Here is a 17776-nt window from a genome sequence, read left to right as displayed (position 1 = left end):
CATTACACTTGAGGTTAACGTCACTCACTACTCTGCATTGCGCTGGGATTGTTTTCCCAGTGCAGTTATCTTACAAAAATAACTTGAAGCTGAGGTACTTATTTGCTTAAACAAACTAGTTACTACCCTGATAATGTAGCTGGAAACTTGTAGCTTCAAGTAAAGAGGCTATTTCAATCAAAATTGCCAGTCTGGAATTTTTATTATTAATTGACTTGGAACTTGTTATTTTATTAATCTTGAGTGTTCTGCCTTCTCTTCTCATCATTTTCAGACATGGTTCTGTTTATGCTCCATTGTTTCATGTGCAATGCCACAATAGCAAGAATTTGATGATGGGTGTCTTACTTCTGAGCTTGTAATTTAATCATATTTTTAGTCTTCTCTACCAGCGTTAAGCGGAATAAAACGATCATTGTTCTGCATTCCATTTCACGGTCATACCCTCGTTTTTGTCTTGTTATAAATCCGGTGAATCCCTTTACAGCTTTCAGCACTTTTCCTCCATCAGGCTCTGCACTGTGTGCAGGGCTTACACCGCCCTTGTTGCCTTCAACACCAGAGGGAAAAACAAACGCCATTAATGTTACAGAATTGATGATCAAATATCAGTTCTCATGAAATCAGTGATTTGACGAGTTCAGTCTCCTTTACTCAGTTAAAATGAATGTTTAAGAGGCAAAATCTGTTCATGTGTGAGAATAGTTGCTTGGTTGTTAACAATGAAAGGCTTAAGTTGTAATCTTCAGTTCTCACTGAAATCAGTGTCCTTCACTCAGTGTGAAGTTGTAAAATCTGTTCATGTGTGAGAATAGTTGCTTGGTTGTTATTTAGTTGTTGTTTGTCAGCTGTAGTTGTAATCTTACTGTCCTCACTGCAATTGTTTTACAGTGGTCTTGTTTCCGTGTGCAAGAGGATGGCAAAATGTCAAGATGATATGAGCTTTTGAGTCATTTGTCCCTTTTGTCATTTGAGTGAAGAAAACGCCTGAATGAGTGTTACAGATTAAACGCAACATTATTTGTCTGAATTTTATAGTTCCTGGAAAATCACACGAGTGCTGGTGAGTTAATGAGTCCAAACTTAAGCATCTGTGCTGATCTGTGCTGAATGATATCTCTGGAGTCTGCGATGAAACACGTTATTTTCGACTCTGTCCCGAAAACAAACTGGCAGCCACTGGCATTACAGTGAAGTTGTTTTGCGCAGAACAATGAAAGGGCTAAGTTTGGGGTTTGCCCTTCAGCATAAACGTCATCCCTGAATCACTCCATAGTGAACCCTCTGTGCTGGTTTGGAACTTTTTCCTAAAATCTCAAACACACGCTTGCTGTGAATCATGTGATACTTTGAGTCAAATCCAGTCAAGGAGTTAAACATTGACCATCTCTGGCCTGAGATTTTATCACTGTTAAACAGCACACTTCCTGGAACTGGTCACCCCACGTGCCTTTCTTCTGTATCTGTGTGCGACGAGTACGCACACAACATTTTTATCACATTTTGTAGTGAAAAGCAAAGTCTTACCTCTTTCTATTAATTTATTCTTTGCACTTTCATAAGTACTCATTCTTACTTGAAACGTCTGAGTCTCACACACACTCGGTGCAGTTGTTCTTCTCCTAGTAAACAAGAGCATCTTAACCACAGGGGGCAAAAACGGAAGTTTACCAGCTTCAGTCATTGTGTGCATTGCGTGTCATCAGTGGGTTTTGTTTTTGTTTTTTTTGTTAGACGCTGTATGTTTGTTTGCCATATCGCCTGGTTCACATCTTGGCTTCCATAGTAACAGCTCTTTGAACTGTAGACAGAGTGTACAGATACAGAGACCCATCCACAACACTGCTTTGGGTGTTATATATATATAGTGCAAACAGAGGTCAGGTCCTTCAAGTCTTGTTTGAAGGTTTTGAGGTACCACAGAGTTTTCTATATTTTGCCATGAAAAGTGGGAAAGAATTAATCTGCTTTTTATTTATTTTATTTTACTGAATTAATTTTTTATTTTGCAACACTCAGGATTACGTCTTGAAGGCTTATGCTTACTGACTCTGGTAATTTCCCGTCTTTTGGGATAAATAAAATGTATCTTATCATATTGACCGATATTTTGTTTAAACGTCAAACCTTATCCTTCCACTCAAAATAATTTCCCCTGTTTAAACTGATAAAACATATCTAGATGAGGGGAGTCATCCACTGCTGTTTTTCAGTCAGTGTTCAAAAGATGACACATGTGCTTGTTGCTCCAGAAGTTACAAATGCCTGCTGGATGAGTGTTCTTGACAGGCAGTGTGCCTTGTCGGTCAAACTGTCTCCTCCAGGACCTGGGAGCATGAGGTGTGATTAGTCGTCATAGAACAGGGGTGTCAAACATAAGGCCTAGGGACCAGTATCAGCCCAGAAGAGACTCCAACCCAGCAAATGTGTTTTCATAGGTTTTACAGCTTTTCCCAGTTATAAATTCCTCCTCATGGGTATTTATAGAAATGGTTAAATGACAGAAATGTTTTTCACTGATATAGAAAATTCAGTTTTTGCAGTGGATTGGCAGTAAAATAAGAAAAAAAAGGCAATGATATGTAAGAACTTTTACACTTTTATCATTTAAGCCCAAAGAGTCGTGCTTACAGATTTTTCACTTTCTTCCTTTGTCACGTACAGAAACCGACACACACTGTTGAAATTAACCTTTTTCTTAAACTACACATTTGCTCTGTGAAATATAACTTCCTCACACCGACTGATGGGAGTTTCACCTGTCTGGCACTGAAGCTCAAAGTAGGCTGTATGTGGACCAGGGTGTTAAATGAGTTTGACACTCCTGTCATAGATGGAGGCGGCAGAGGAAAAGATTCTAAGAAAAAGGACAGTTAAGAGGGTCAGTAAGGAAGTTTTGGTTTCAGTGCTCAGCCTTTTCTGTTTTATATCAAGTTGCAGGTCAGCTGGGCCATGGAGGTAACACCAGGTTGACAGACTTGTTTATGGTATAATTTCTCACTTACAGAACCCGTCTCATTCTGTTTCCGTTTTTCTGTATTAAATCCCTTTTTTATATTTTCTGTTTATCTACCATCACCTAAACATCTTTTTTTTCTTTTCTTTTTTTTTTAACTTTCTCAGTCCACAAAAACAACTACAGAAATGAGTAACAACATGCGATGCTTTCCCCTCACCCTGACACTGTTCTTTTTCTCTATCAGATGCAGTGTCCCAGAAGCTATCCAGATCCCCCCAGCCAGGAGCTGAGCCACAGGAAATAAGAGACTTCAGGAAACGGGTAATACATGTGCGCGTAAACATGCTGTATCTTGTAATTTTCTTGACCTATTTTACCTGTGATGCTGCTTTGTGCATGTGGAAGAGGAGGAATAGCGCTCTGTCTTAGCTGGAATCTGGGAGAGTAGGCCTCGTCCTGACAGGCGGGGAATGTGTGGAAGCCAGCCAGCATACCTTACTTCCATGTCAGAGATCAGTGTTACACCATGTTGGTACACTCACTGCTTTTGGTTTATGATCCTTTATATCCTCCTCTCTGGGCTTTATTACTGTGGATCTTGTCTGGACATACAACAAAATCGAAGTCGTGCGTTGTTTATTTTCATGTCGCTGCAGCTAGGTATGGTGTTTAACCCCCCCCCCCTTTTTGCATCTCACTTGACTTTAGTTAATGTTGTAAAATCATTTAAGGTGCCGCTGGCCTTGGCAGTCATTTCCTTGCTGTACAACCTTCAGCCAGGCTTGAGACTGTTTATGTAATAGTGTCCTCAGTGCAGGAAATGGTGGCTCTGTGAGCTGATCTGCAAGTCTTTTTTTAAGAACACACATGATGATTTGATGAGCAGTATGTAAAATTAACCGTTTGATGGCACGCAGTGCACTCAGCATTAGTGGTTTAATTTTCAGTCCAGCCCTGACTGTTCTGTTTCTGTCCTCGCTCATGCCTTCATTTCCTTTTACAAGCAGACTGAGATGAAGCAGTTTGACAAAATTCTTTTACAAAGTCTAAAATAATTGTTCAGAAATCAGTCTTAAAGTGAGCCTTCTCAAAAGCTCTCCACTGAGAATCAGCAGATCTGTGATGGCGCTTGCTAGTCCAGGTGATAAATAGAAATAAAATGCAGTGTTTCTCACACACAGGCATTAGACAGGCAGGTTGCCTAGGTTTATTAACGGCCTGATAAGTAGCTTTGGCAAATAGTTTCAGCATTTTTAATCCAATTTCAATCAGTTTACCAGTGAACCTCTTAAGTCCTCTTGGTCTTATTTTGGCTCTTCCCATCTTGTCTGCCCCCTACTGCCTGGCTCCCTGGCTGTTATAGTGGCCCTGGAAATTGTGCAGCTGTTTCTTCAGATAGGGTCTTATTCCAGGGTCAGACATCCTTCTGCTCTGGAGATCCACTGTGAAATGGCAGGCCACTCTAAACAGGAGAATAACTGGCTCACATGCCTCTATACCAGGCTCACTGATGCTGCACTTGCACACAGCTTGTGTCCCCTTTCGCAGCGTACATATACGTGCACATGTATGGATATGAACATAGCAAAAAATCCTGGCACAACTTCACCTGCTTCCAAGGTGCATGGAGAAGAGATCTGTATTATTTTCAGACATATGGAGGTTATGTCACCCCCCTCTCCTCCTCATCATTAATGTTCTAGTCCAACATCTACTTGGGCGTGACTTAACCAATTAACCAATACCTACTTATGATATATCAGCTGACCTATCTGTGAAGTTTTGACTGGTTAATTTGAATTTTTTTCTGTTTCCTGTCTTGTATTTAAGGTTTTTTGTTTTTTGTTTTTTTGTTGTTTTTTTTTTTTTACAATGTTTTACTATGACCCTGATGAAGGCCACAAGCCGAAACGCATTGGTCAATTATTAAAGCTGTTCTTCTTTCCTCAAGTGTTGCTGGAGTTCCTGCTTTTTGGATATGAACATAGCCCAGGTACAAACACAGTCTAAATCTGCGGGTGTGCAATGACGTGTGCTAGCTGCAAATGCTGACAGAGTAAACACTGGGTTAACTTCCTTGTCCTCTCAATCACAGCACTGTATAACTAGGGTTTTACAGGTGCAGTTTTGACATCTGTCTGCTTAATAACCACATTTCATACTGTTAGTGTCTGTGGCCAGTAATCACCAGTAATTGGTACGGTTGCCTCCTACCTGCACTGAGTTTCTCCCCTCCCCCTCACCCTTCACTCCCACTCAAATGTGGAAAAATAGCTAGATCCAATTACTCATGCTGTGTTCCTTCTCCATATCTTTCCACTAACACGACTGTATTAGAGGGTTTCCATTTTTCATCAGAAGCCAGTTGAGGGTCAGTCTGTGCTGACCTTTTTGTTTTTCACAGAAATGACCTCAAGTGTTCTCATTCTTGCTTCAAATATTAACATCAGTGTGGCTATAACCCTATAACACACAATCCTAGGAAGCCCAGCCCTTGGGCTTATTCTTAGGAGTGTGTTTGCTTGGCATTATCGTTATGGCATTGACCTTGCTCCCCGTGGTATTACAGAGGTTGCATATAATTAGACTGGTGTGTGATTTTAATCTGAACAATAGGACGAGAACTTCTGTATTTATCTAATTATAGATGGGCGTAAAGACAGACAGTGCCCTCACATGCTACATGATGTTTTCTGTCACCACAACGTGTGTGTCTCTGTAGATAACTGATAACTGCACACTTGGCATTGATTGTTGTTGGTAGCATTAGCTTGAGTTCTGTATTAATAGACGCCAAAAAGGATGCAGTTGCAGATGAGCGAGTGTAGAGTCGAGCTGCCCAGAGAAACAGATGGATGCATAAACTGAAGAGGCGGACATCAGCGTGTCATTTTCCGGATCTAAGTGTTCCCAGCAACTCAGTCACCTCTACAGTGACATGATAGCTGGAGCCAAGAAATGTCTTCCATTTCCAGGCTTGTGTGTGTTTCATTCATTGCCAGTGTGTGGCTCTTTGTTTATGAGGGAGATAAATGGCTGGGAGACGAGTGCTGAAAACTCAGCTCTCTATGTGTGTATGTGTGTGCCGTCCCTGCTACATTTCACAGCAGCTTAGTGTTATATTTGTCCATTTCTTTCCACTGTTTTCACAAAATAATCAGTTGCTGCAGTCCTGTGGAGGCTATGTGACAGGCTGGGATTTTCTTCAAGTCTATTTTCAGGCTTTTCTCTGTGAAAGGATCTTGTTGCAGTCAATTGTTCTTCTGACAGTCACCTGAACCGCAGTAAGCTGTGTTGTTCTGTCGATAAATTTGTTGTTTCATTGAATTCTGTGAGACAAAGTGACCCGATGATTGTACATTTGGCCTATCATAAATAGAGCTGAAGCAAATGGCCTTCCCAGGGGGCTGTGGTGGAACTGTCTGTGGGTGGAGGGAGACGCAAAACAAGAATCCTGGGTAAGATAAGAAAAACAGCCACATGCAGGTGCTGTAAAAGCAGTGGGAGGTTAGTTTTTGTAGGTTTGTCTGTTTATTTGCCACATTTATTAACACAGGCGGCACTTACAGCATCGACACCTTAATGCTTAAGTTTGGAGCATTGCGCTATGTGTGAGTTAGCACTTGTCTTATGTTTTCTGCAGCTAGTCCAGAAGATGCATAACGATGTATAAATAAATCTCGGGTATACGGCTACACATCTAAAAGTAAATCCAAGCCCTTATTGGATAAAGTGGAGACATGACCATGTGAATTTCATTTACAGTGGCAACTGTGAGAAGATGTGCTCTCAAGGAAGGTAAATGTTGTAATCAGGAATAAATTGACCCCAAGTGATATAAATAAGGTGTCCAACATGCTCACTCCCTCATATCATAGCTGTTCATTGTTTCCTCTTTGTCAGAGTTTCCAAGGAAAGCTTTCTCTGTTCTTTTCAAAAACAGAAGCTGTTGTGTCAAATCGAACAAAGGCTAATCCTTATGTCACCCTCACAGAGCAGCTTGTAGAACAGCTAACCACAAAACGGGAAGAATTAGCCGGGCCACCTCGAGTCGCCGTGTACGTCGTCTATGAGTTAATGGATGGTGATTCCAAAGAAAGTCAAACTTTCAGGCTTCTGTTATGCAAATTGGTTTTGCATAACAAACATTTTCCATGAGTATGCTTTGTCTGTGTAAAAAATTTCTGTAAGAGAAGGGGACAAGAGGTGTAGTAGTTTGTGTAGATATGCTTGCGATTAATTTTTTTTCATTTCCTCTTTCACAGAATTAGATTGGCAAGGCTCACTCTATATATGGGGGTTTATTTCCCCTCTAGGGCTTCCTTTTGCCTTTGAGTTAGTATCAGAGCTTGCTTTGAATAGTCGTATGTGGTCGTGCTCAGAGTTTGCATAGATCTTTAGCTCTTCAGCAAAAGTATGTTTAGCACCAGCTATGTTTGGGTATGTTGTTTGCATGTCTCATATGAAAGCTGGATTTACGGTGTTGTATTTAAAGCATCTCTTACAAAGCAGTTTATTTACATATGCTGATGACCCCGGTGTGCGTGTGTGAGAAAGCTACTGAAGGTGTGAGTAAGCCGCCTGAGGCTGCACATCCCACACAGCAAAATATGGCTAGCACCGTGTGACGACGATGCCCCCCTTCAGCCTCTGTTTTTTACTGCTCAGTATGTGTTTGTTGGTCTGCGAGGCCAAGCTGGCAGGGCAAGGGCAACACAAGGGCAGTGTTTGTGCAGGGCACGGGACTGGCCTTGGTGACACACACGTACACATACAAACATGCACGCACACACTTGGCAAAAACAGAGGCTTATTGTGGATGCCAGGCCCAGTTTGGTCCACCCACTACAGTCACACATTGTATCACATTTTGCATTTTATCTCTGCCTTTTATCTCTTTCTATCTTTTTATCTCATTGTCTATCACTGATTAGTCTGTTTTTTGTTTTGTCTTTGCCCCCCCCTTTTTTTTTTTTTTTTTTTTTTTTTTTTTTTTTAACATAAGTTAACTCATGAACTTAACATTCCCATTTATTTTCTACTGCACCTGTTTCCCTTTTTAATTCATCATCTTTTCTCCTCTCTTTTCCAACCATCTCATAACTGACTGCTTCTCAGACCCCCTGAATAGTCTCTAACATTCCCTCTTTTTGCTCTCAGCCCTGAAGTCTGACAGTATAGTCACAGAGATCTGTGCTGGCGCTGCTTGTATTTATATCCGTACATAACTTCCTCATTCGTCTCGTGTCTGAGAAGTGAATCAGGCTCTGTGGAACATCACACTTGCACATCAGACTAACTCTCCCACTGTTCTGTCACCTGCCTCCTCACAGACACCGACTGTGATGGAAGCTAAAAAGGTGAACACCTATTCAAAGTTTCAAAATCTTCACTATGCTGGTTTCATTTGTAGTAATTATTACTTAATACTTAATATTACTTAACACAGTTGGTATTTTGCAAGGATCAACAGCGTTACAAGAGTAATTGTTGGATCTGCACCGCGTATTTGTTCCTTTATTCACTGCTCCCTCCTCACTTTATTGCTTCTACTACTTTGTTATCTTCTTGTGGAAAATGTACTCAGTGATTCACCACTATCCCAATATGATGCACCACTGAAGCATGATTATGGTCATCATTACAGGTATTTTCATTGTTCTCTGGCAGTTGGGCACCTACCAATTTATATACTGCTGAAAACTAATTGGTGGAATGGGGGTGGGCACTTCAGTGTCTTTGCCATGGACATTTTGCTATATGGACTCAAGAAACTAGGGTGTGTACCACAGACCATGTGCTAATGAGACAGCCACTCTCCACCCGGCATAGTCACTCCATAGGCTTGTTGCATCTTTACATGTATGAAAGTCATAATATAGTTACATCTTGCATACATGAATATTCAAATGTAAATATTCTATTACACTCAGACATGCTGAATGTGACTAAACTAACCTAGGAGAACCAGCTGTACTTTCATTGAACATATTTGTTTTAGTTGGGATAAAAATGTGTCCTCTTTTAAAAGGTACCTGTTGATTAAGGGGATGAGATTGGAAGGGTTTTGGCTAGATCATCTCTACAACCCATACTTCCACTCAAAATCGGGTTACTGATAAAGTCATTGGTTAGAGCAATCAAAACTGTGATGACTTTCACAGGTCTCTCATTAATAGCGATGCACGAACCAAAGCAAGGATTAAAAACACTTATAAAGACCTGAGTATTCATGGACTCAGAGTAAGACCAACTTTCTCTTCAGATGACCATCTCCTAAGGAATGGTCATCCTGCAAAATCTAATCTAAGAGTCTTAATGGAAAGATGTAAGGGTACCACAAAAGTCTCAGAAAAAGTATTCAAGCATGTTTCTATGAGCACACTTCCCGGACATTGTGTGGTGGACACATGGGATACAAGAATGCACTCTGACAGAAATTCATCACTGCACACCAAAACCTTATAACTGTGAAACATGGTGGAGGGAGCATCATGCTTTGTGCCTGCTTTGCTACCTGGACCTGGAGCTACCATGCAGTCATTTAAACAGTGATTTCAATATTGTTTGTAAACCTTGGGAATCCCTTCAAAGCCCTTGAGGCTTGCACAGTTTTTTTTAAGCTTGGTTAAATCATACATCAGAAGACAAATCTTCATTCCGTTCTGCTATATTCTGAACATAATGAGCTAAATTCCCTGGGGTCTTACTCATTCCCTTTGGGAAGGAATATGAGAAGAATTATGCATTGATCTAAAAGCAATCTGTGGTGCACAGGAAAAGGATGTTTCCATTGCTCTGTCTGTCATGCTTCATTTCTCCTCCACTCAGCTAATGACCCGGTCTTCCTGATACACAAATAGAATGCAAGGAGAGCATATTAGACCTTTTGCTGTCATTCAAACTTGATACCATCTGAACGCAGTCTTGCACAGTCACAATCTATCTGGCAGAGTGGCACGTCATGATGTCACAGATGGATGTAGTTTGATGTGGTTGTGCACAGTTGTCGCAAGAGATTTCTCAGACGTGGATATTAAAGAAGATGGAGCTTTGCATGTTGTTTCTTTTCTTGTCTGTGATGTAACCGTGTCATAACGGCTTGGATATGATTAGTGTCAAGGTGGATGATGGGTGATGCAGCATCTGTCACATTGATTCCAGGTTTACTAGTAATTGTCTTTATTGTAATGCATCAAAAAGTTTGTCAAAAAGTGGCTCAGTGAAGATGTAATAACCTGTTATTAAAGATGGTGTGATCGCGATGTCACGCTCATTTTCTGGCTTCTCTGTTTCTCTAATATTTATTCATATAGCCCTGAATAAGGCAGTGCAAGTGATACCATGTTCAACAGCAGTGTTTTGGCCTCATTGGTGGCCAAGATATCGCTCTTGAACATACTGTGGAAGGATTTGCTTAATTTACTTTCTATGGAGCCACATGACAAGAGTGGACACTCTTGTAAAGTGTGTGTGTGTGTGACAGATTTTCTATGCATAAACAAGCATTATTATGCATATTGTATAGTACATTGCATATACTGGGTATTGTATTGTATATTGGGTAGTCTACTACACAGCAAATGCCTCTTTAAAAACTGGTTCTGTAGTGATTTAAAAAAACAAACAAACAAACACAAAAACTGTCCAGTCTGTGATTCACCGTCCACAAGTTTTTATGAATGGCTAGTTGGGACTTTTTCCCCTGGTTGTTTGGGTTGTTTTTTTTTTTTTTTTTTTTTTTTTGTCACTCACTTCCTGTCTGGTGTCATTATTTCCTCTTTAAGAAGTGGGTGTATACCCTTGTGTCACAGGAGCCAGTGGCACATGGCGCACTCTTGGCTGACCGGATGTGGTTTGTTCATGTCAAACGTAAAGATACGCACACATGGCCACTTACTTCATTCATGTGTTCTCCCAGATACAGTATGTATGTTGTCTTGTGACTGAGAATATTGTTTTGTTGGTGAGTTGGTTTCATTTCTGGTCCCTGCTTGTTTCCTATGTTGTGAAGAGGATTTGGTTTTATATCATCAGATGAGTCATGTGGACAATGAACAAGAAGGTGTTCATTACAAAAGAAAGGATGTTGATTTTGTTAGAAATTGAATGCTTTAAAGATGAAGTGTTTATAAGAAAGTGTCATATCTCACTGGATACCTAAAATATTACACCGCTGCATTACTCGGCAGTCACTTCCGTGGAAATATGTCTGAAAAGTTGTGTGCACACAAACATGTCTAACCACCGACACAGTCACAGTGTGTCACAGTTGAAGTGACCGTTATGCCTGAATGTGTGTTTACTGTCTACAGCCACCACCTATGTCCACTCCTAATGACAGTAAGCAGTAGTACTACTATTACTACTTCATGGGTGAATCACAGCCAGGACTACACACCTCAGCTGGCCACTTATCCACACAGCTGCCAGATAAGCTCCGTAGTATGAGTTTAACAGCTTTTCAGTCAACCTACACACAGACTAGACTGTGTAGCTGATTCAAAGCAAGCGTTAAAGTTATGAAAAACAGTTGATTCATGCCTGCCTCTGTGGCAGCATACCAGTCTGTAATACCTGAGGTAGTCATTTCCTGTTGTTTTTTTGCTTTTTAAGTAAACGTAACCCATTTATTAAAAATAAATGCCTTTATCTCCCACCGCTGATTCAAATTTTAGGGGTTTTTTTGCCATCTGTGATATGAATGTTTTGTCTATGGGTTGTGGGGAGGGAATAATCTTTGTTTATACTCTACAGCTTCTCAAGCTGAGTTTCATTCTGTGCCATTGTGGTTTGTGGCTGAAACTGAAACAAGAAATGTGGTGCAGGTGCTAATATGCAAAGTAGTACACTGTACACCGGTATACCAACACTGCTGGCATCACTGCTAAAGCTCCGTTTGCTTACTATAACTAAAAGACTCATTTATATAGCACCAAATCATTTTTAATCAATGTGCCATTTAGTTTATAAAATATCTGAAATCTATAGAAAATTACTAAGCCTAAAGTAATGTTTAATAGTTTTTGAACATGTTTTTGTTTTTTAAAGACTCTTGTTTTTAATCACAGTGCATAGTCACGCCCACATCCAGGCAAATATACGCACACGTACACACTGCATGCCCAGAAGTGGAAAAGCTGACTCAGGCAGCGTCTGTCTTGCATATATTTGTCTGTATAGTCATTTACAGGAGCACAGTGGTTTGGAGTTAAGAGGTGAAGAGGTCCTAGATCCTCTTTGTGAATTTTTATTCTTAGCACAGTGTGAAGGAAAATGTGTCACAGGACCCTTAATCACCAGGCATGACCTTTTACGCATACACCATTTATTTAAGCCCTGCTCTTTTTTTTTTCTTTCTTTTTTTTTTTTTTTCTTTTTTTTTTTTTTTTTTTTTTTTTTTTTTTTTTTTTAATTACTTGTACACAGAGATGCACAGACACACTCACTCCATTGTAGAGAGCCTCACAGGCTTCTTACTGTTAAACAGAGAGAGCTTTAGAAAGGGAGTGCTGAGTAATACCAGTGTTACTGTTAAATGCATCTGGGCATGAAAGCATCACAACATTCAGACTAGTTCTGTGGCGTGAACTCAGTGACTGCTTGTTTTGGTTGTGGTGTCTGCTAAATATCAGAAGTTGTTAGTCAGGGTTCTCCTCTACCTTTTTGTTAATTAAATTTATTAAAAAAAAAAAAATCATAACAAAGGAATTACTTCTCTTGTTTTACTGGTCTCCTTTGATTTACCCACAAATCCCGTTCCCAGTGCATTGGCAGATGTCTGATCAAAAGACTAAAGGATTCTGGGATGTGAATAGAGATTGTAGCCATGTTCTTCCCAGGCAATTTCTTTTGTTTTCTCTTTTGTTTTGTTACATTTGTGAGAGGTTAATTCCGAAATAAAGACATGTTAGACAAGAAATATCAATTTGTGCTTTGTTTTTTTTTTTTTTTTTTTTTTTTTTTTTTTTTTTGTTTGTTTGTTTTTTAAAGTGTTGCCCAATAACCTTCCTCATATTGCACAGAAAACAAAGCACATCCAAGTAGGATCATATTTCTGCACCTCCACTCATAAGGAGTCATCAGAGTTTGCCTGTGGAGTTTGGGAATGGAGGCTAACATCGTGATGCTTTGTTTACTTGGCCTAAAGTTGGCTAACTGGATGTGCCCCTTCAGGCTTCTCTGTTTGTTGCCACATGAAACTCTTTCTTTAACTGAGCTTGCAAAGCCGCTTGTTCTCCTCTGATCCTCCCGCTGAAACCTGACCTGGCAGCAGACCTCTGGCTGACTGCCACCACATCCTCAATAACCCTCCTCACCTGTGTGTGGTATGTGAGAGCGAAAGCGGCTGAGTGTGTCTGCATCACAGCAGGATGAGACTGTATTCAAGCTGTCTGCTGTGAAAGCGTCATTTTTGAAGCATATAATTAGAGAGAGGGGTGTTACATGCGTAGATGAGCTTGCACATGCACTCGTTCATCCACCCCTGATAACATGGTGCTGTGCTGTCAGTGTTTCAGACAGACATGGTGTCAAATTACTCGTGTTTGTAACTGCACACCTTTGTGGCGTAACAAGTTTGCCATTGTCTGACCTGTGACTGTTAGTCTCAGTGGCTACTTGTGGTTTTCTGTTTGTCGTGTAAGAACGCAGAGCAACACGAGCACAGACTGTCTGGAGTATCTCGGTTTTGTTTTTCTTTTAAAGTATGTCAAGGCAATGGCCTATAGTTCCAGAGCATACAGAAACACGCACGAGGCTGATGCCATTTGCATGGTTGATAATGTTAAATGGCTGGGATCGTGGCTCCAAATGCACCGCAGATATTGCACCACACTCAGACACGTGGCAAAATGGTTGCTCATATACGGCTTGCATGAGCACTTAACATAGAGGAGAAAGACCATTAGAGGCAATCAGAGCTGTTGTTTTTAATGGGCTGATGGAGCTGGAATGGAGATGGCCCTGTGGCCTGGAGGAAGAGTTAATGTCCTGGGCCACTCGAGGACAACGTAATGAGAATGCAGGTGGAAGTGGTGCGATGGTGCAGCTGTGGTTGAGGCAAAGGCCCAAATGGAAACCAGACTGTGGAATTTTTTTTTTTTTTTATATTATTTTTTTTCTGTTTTGTTTTGTTTTTAACACCAGAAGATGGAAACTCACTTATGCCATCTGTATGGAACTTTACGAGGTAAACTGGGAGGGTGCATGAGTTTGTCCACCTGTCTTTGAATTGACTATATACATAGTATGTGCCGATTACATGGCTTGGGGACTTTTTGCATCTGCCAGTAATGAACTGTTACAAAAATAGCCTCACCATGCTCACTTTCACTTTGGCACCAGCCTCTGAGTCTGACATATTCAGTAAATGTCTGTATACATGATTCATATTTGTGTGCATTCCTATGCATGCAGAACCCCGTTGCAAGTGTTTTCATTGTATGTGTGGTTTGTTCCGGAGGCACCAGATTGTCAGATGAGGGGAAGGCAGGCTGAACTTTTGTTCTGTTTGCTTAGTGGGCATTCTTCTGAGCTCTGGCCCTCTTCCAAATTAAAGCAGCGGCCTCCCACTGGACTCGGCGCAGCGCTTCCGTCACAGGGACACAGTGACACTGAATCATCTGCGCCTGTCAACTTCTCGTTAATGAATGTGTGAGCGTAAAAACAGCACAATAGTGGGGCGTGTTTGTGTGTGTATAACTGGAACTCTGATTAAAAAGTTGGTGTTGTTGTTTGGTGAGGCTGGATTATTTTTGGAGTCTAAGAAGCAGCCTTTTTTTTTTTTTTTTTTAAGTTTTGTACGAATGCCAGTTTGAACTTGTGGCAACTGTTTGCTGGGTTGTTGAAATGCAGTACAAGTTTAATGCGTGTACATCTTATTCTCGAAAAGCCTTAAACATCTCCTTTTGGCCATATTCAAATCTCTCATACATCAGTTTCAAAATGCTATCAGCTTGCCTTTTAAGTTAGTCGAGCTTATTCTGGGTTAGGTGAGGAATGACTCATTATTTGGCATCTGTTAGTGGTTGAGTTGTTTTTGTTTGTTTACAGTAGAATAGCAACAGTGAACCTAAGTGTACAATTTGTTTGTCTCTCCAGGTCCTTATGGTTGAGGTGGTGTTAACTGCCTCTTGCCATGCCTCCCGCCATGACAGACCTCCTGGACATATGGGCGGCACACTCACCCCTGGCCGGACACGCTCCGGACCAGATCACTGTGGACTTTCTGCTTCCCACTGGTATTTATATCCAGATGGACGTTCCACGCGAGGCTACAATTCAGCACATCAAACTGGTGAGTGGCATTGGGTTGGTTACAGCACAGGTTTCCTAAGCAACGGGTTTATTTAAAGGTTTTTTTGTTTTGTTTTGTTTTTACCAGTGTTAATATTACACACCAAATACTTAATCAGTTCACATAAAAATCAACTGGGAACTTACTTTGAGGACTTCCTTTCCTTATTGTGTAGTTGTTTCTCCATGCCTGTAGGCCTGCTGTCACATTAAGGGAAAACGGAAGCTGCAGCCCAACATTCAGACAGCTGGTCAGTCAGTCAGACATTATCCAATGCCTGTTTTGACAGAGGTGATTGTTGTGGCTGGCAGAGTGTTTTTCTGTTTGCAAATGGCTGAAATTGTGATGTCAGCTTATAGGTGATGATGCCATATGTGAGTGGAGGTCAGAAGTCAAAGATGTGATTAGGTTTAAAAATCTAAGAAAATAACTTTGAGGCATGTGTCAGCGTAGGTGTTTGTGTGCGTGTGGCCCTCATTCACAGCACAATCAGATTCCTTTTGTAATAACTGACTACATGAGAACACAGATGCTCAGCCCTAAGCTGTACCAGCTTCTGCAAAGGTAGCATTTACAGCTCTCAGTACAGGGCTGTTTATTGGATTGCGCAGAATATTTATTTTTATAATTCTGGTGTAAAACAAACATGTGCTGCACTGAAACACAAAGTCATTATTTCCCCAAAAAGGGCACCATTTAAAGCCAGAGGAGGTGGGTTGTTGCTGTGTGTACAGAGTGTCTGCTATTCATTGACCGCAAGTCCTGATTTCTCTCTGAAATTCATGGATATTTGAATTTTTTTTTTTTTCACTGAGGTCTGCATCCTTGCACACTGGTATAAACCCATATATGCATGTGTTTGCATTTAAAAAGCACATAAACCTGTGAATCAAACAGAGGCTGTATGTGTGAAAGGCCAGAGGCTGTTAGTTTAGCTAAAGGGTAGAATATTCTTTAACCTTTTGCAGGCTTTCAGACTGTCTGTACAAAACTTTGTTAGTGATCATACGGCCAGCAGCGGGCTTGTGAATGACTGTTTCTTTCATTCATAAGCCTCCATTCATGTTTTAGACTACAGCCGAGCTCCCCAAAATGTTTTACAGCGATTCTGGGAAATGACAGTTATCATTTGAAACTCTTTATTTTCCATTTGTCACATGTTGAGATGACTTGCTCACAAAAACAGTTCAGAGAAAGTAACTGTGGGAAATGTTTTGTGTTTGTGAAGACCACACTGTTTGTGGAGAGGAGAGAGGAGGCTTGTTCTGTTTTGCCAGAGTGCATCTCTTTTTCCTCACAAAAAGACTCGCTCTTTGACACCCATCCTGTGATCATGCTGTGGGGGGCAAAGGGGCATGAAGTGTACCACCAGGGGCTGGCAGGCAGGGGAGTCGTACTCTGATTGCCTCACCCAGAAACAGTGTTGTGAAGTTATGAGTCACATCTATTCCTCATTCCTGAAAATGCTCTCAGCCTTGTTTTATGAAACTGTCACATAAAAAAAGATGTTGTTTATTACAGTTGCTCATATTTTATGTCAGATTTATTTAATATGGGCTAATGGCTACAATAAAACTCTCCGTGTGGTTTTGTGGGGTAAAAATACCTTAGTGGAACATATTTGTTCTTCTCCCTTCTAGCTCTTATGGAAGCAGGCTCAGAGCTTCCCACTGTTTCCCGCACTCGGCGAAATGGAGAGCCACATGTTCGAGTGTGTCAACCAGGCAGCCGTACACGAAGAGCTGGAAGACGAAACGCGTCGGTTGTGCGACGTTCGCCCCTTCCTGCCCGTTCTCAAGCTGGTGACGCGCAACTGTGGCCGAGCAGAGCGCCTGTTGGACTCAAAGATCGGCGTGCTCATCGGCAAGGGTAATGCAGCATCACTTTTAAAACTCTACCTCGGTTTGAAGCAGTACATTATCACACAAGATCCCTCGCATGCATTCCTCCCCTCCTGATGGATTCCTTTATTCTCAGTGTTTGACATTTCCAATAAAGAAAAGCACTTAAGATCTGGTAAATGGGACAGTAAATCTTTCCTACCGCACAACAAGCCGTTAGCACCTCCTCCAGTATGCTAAGTAGCTCTCCCAAGCATTCAGACCCAAGGCTCCTGTGCAGATGGCTTCTATCACTAACTGATAGAGAAGCGTGATGTTTGACTGGACGTGTTCCTGACATGCCTTCCATCACATGTCACTTTGCATTTTCTCTGAAGATTAGGCCTTTTAAAAGAACACAGGGGCTCTGTCACTATTGTATAACAGCCCAGTCCTCTGAGGTGATTAACTATTTGAAGGAAAAGCGGTGTTAGGTCTTTCACCTTGCTTCATGATCAACACTCAGTTTATCATACATGAAAGAAGGCACAGTAACGTTGAGTTTGGGGAGTGATTCCTGAAAGCAGGCAACGTAAACGCATTACAGCGGGCTGCAGGTAAACTATAGTGGAAAGTCTTTTCAGAGATTTTAAAGGCAAAATGATGCAGTGACTAGTGAAGAGAATAACAGAGGTTAAT

The 17776-nt window shown here is 41.1% G+C and overlaps 1 protein-coding gene across 2 annotated transcripts in view; it reads left to right on the top strand.

Moving 5' to 3' along the window:
* pik3cb (phosphatidylinositol-4,5-bisphosphate 3-kinase, catalytic subunit beta) overlaps positions 1-17776 on the top strand; it is a 49942-nt gene that overhangs the window by 7914 nt on the left and 24252 nt on the right. For both annotated transcript variants that reach the window (XM_031741519.2, XM_039622828.1), the window contains exons 2-4: positions 3204-3280; positions 15062-15257; positions 16898-17126. In XM_031741519.2, the coding sequence (XP_031597379.1) occupies positions 15099-15257; positions 16898-17126 (388 nt within the window). In that variant the 5' untranslated portion in view covers positions 3204-3280; positions 15062-15098. The remainder of the gene's footprint in view (positions 1-3203; positions 3281-15061; positions 15258-16897; positions 17127-17776) is intronic.

This window comes from Oreochromis aureus, linkage group 14 (genome assembly GCF_013358895.1).
Source record: "Oreochromis aureus strain Israel breed Guangdong linkage group 14, ZZ_aureus, whole genome shotgun sequence".
Lineage (NCBI taxonomy): Eukaryota > Metazoa > Chordata > Actinopteri > Cichliformes > Cichlidae > Oreochromis > Oreochromis aureus.
The sequence above is the reverse complement of the archived record's forward strand: the minus strand, read 5'-3'. Positions and strand labels throughout refer to the sequence as shown.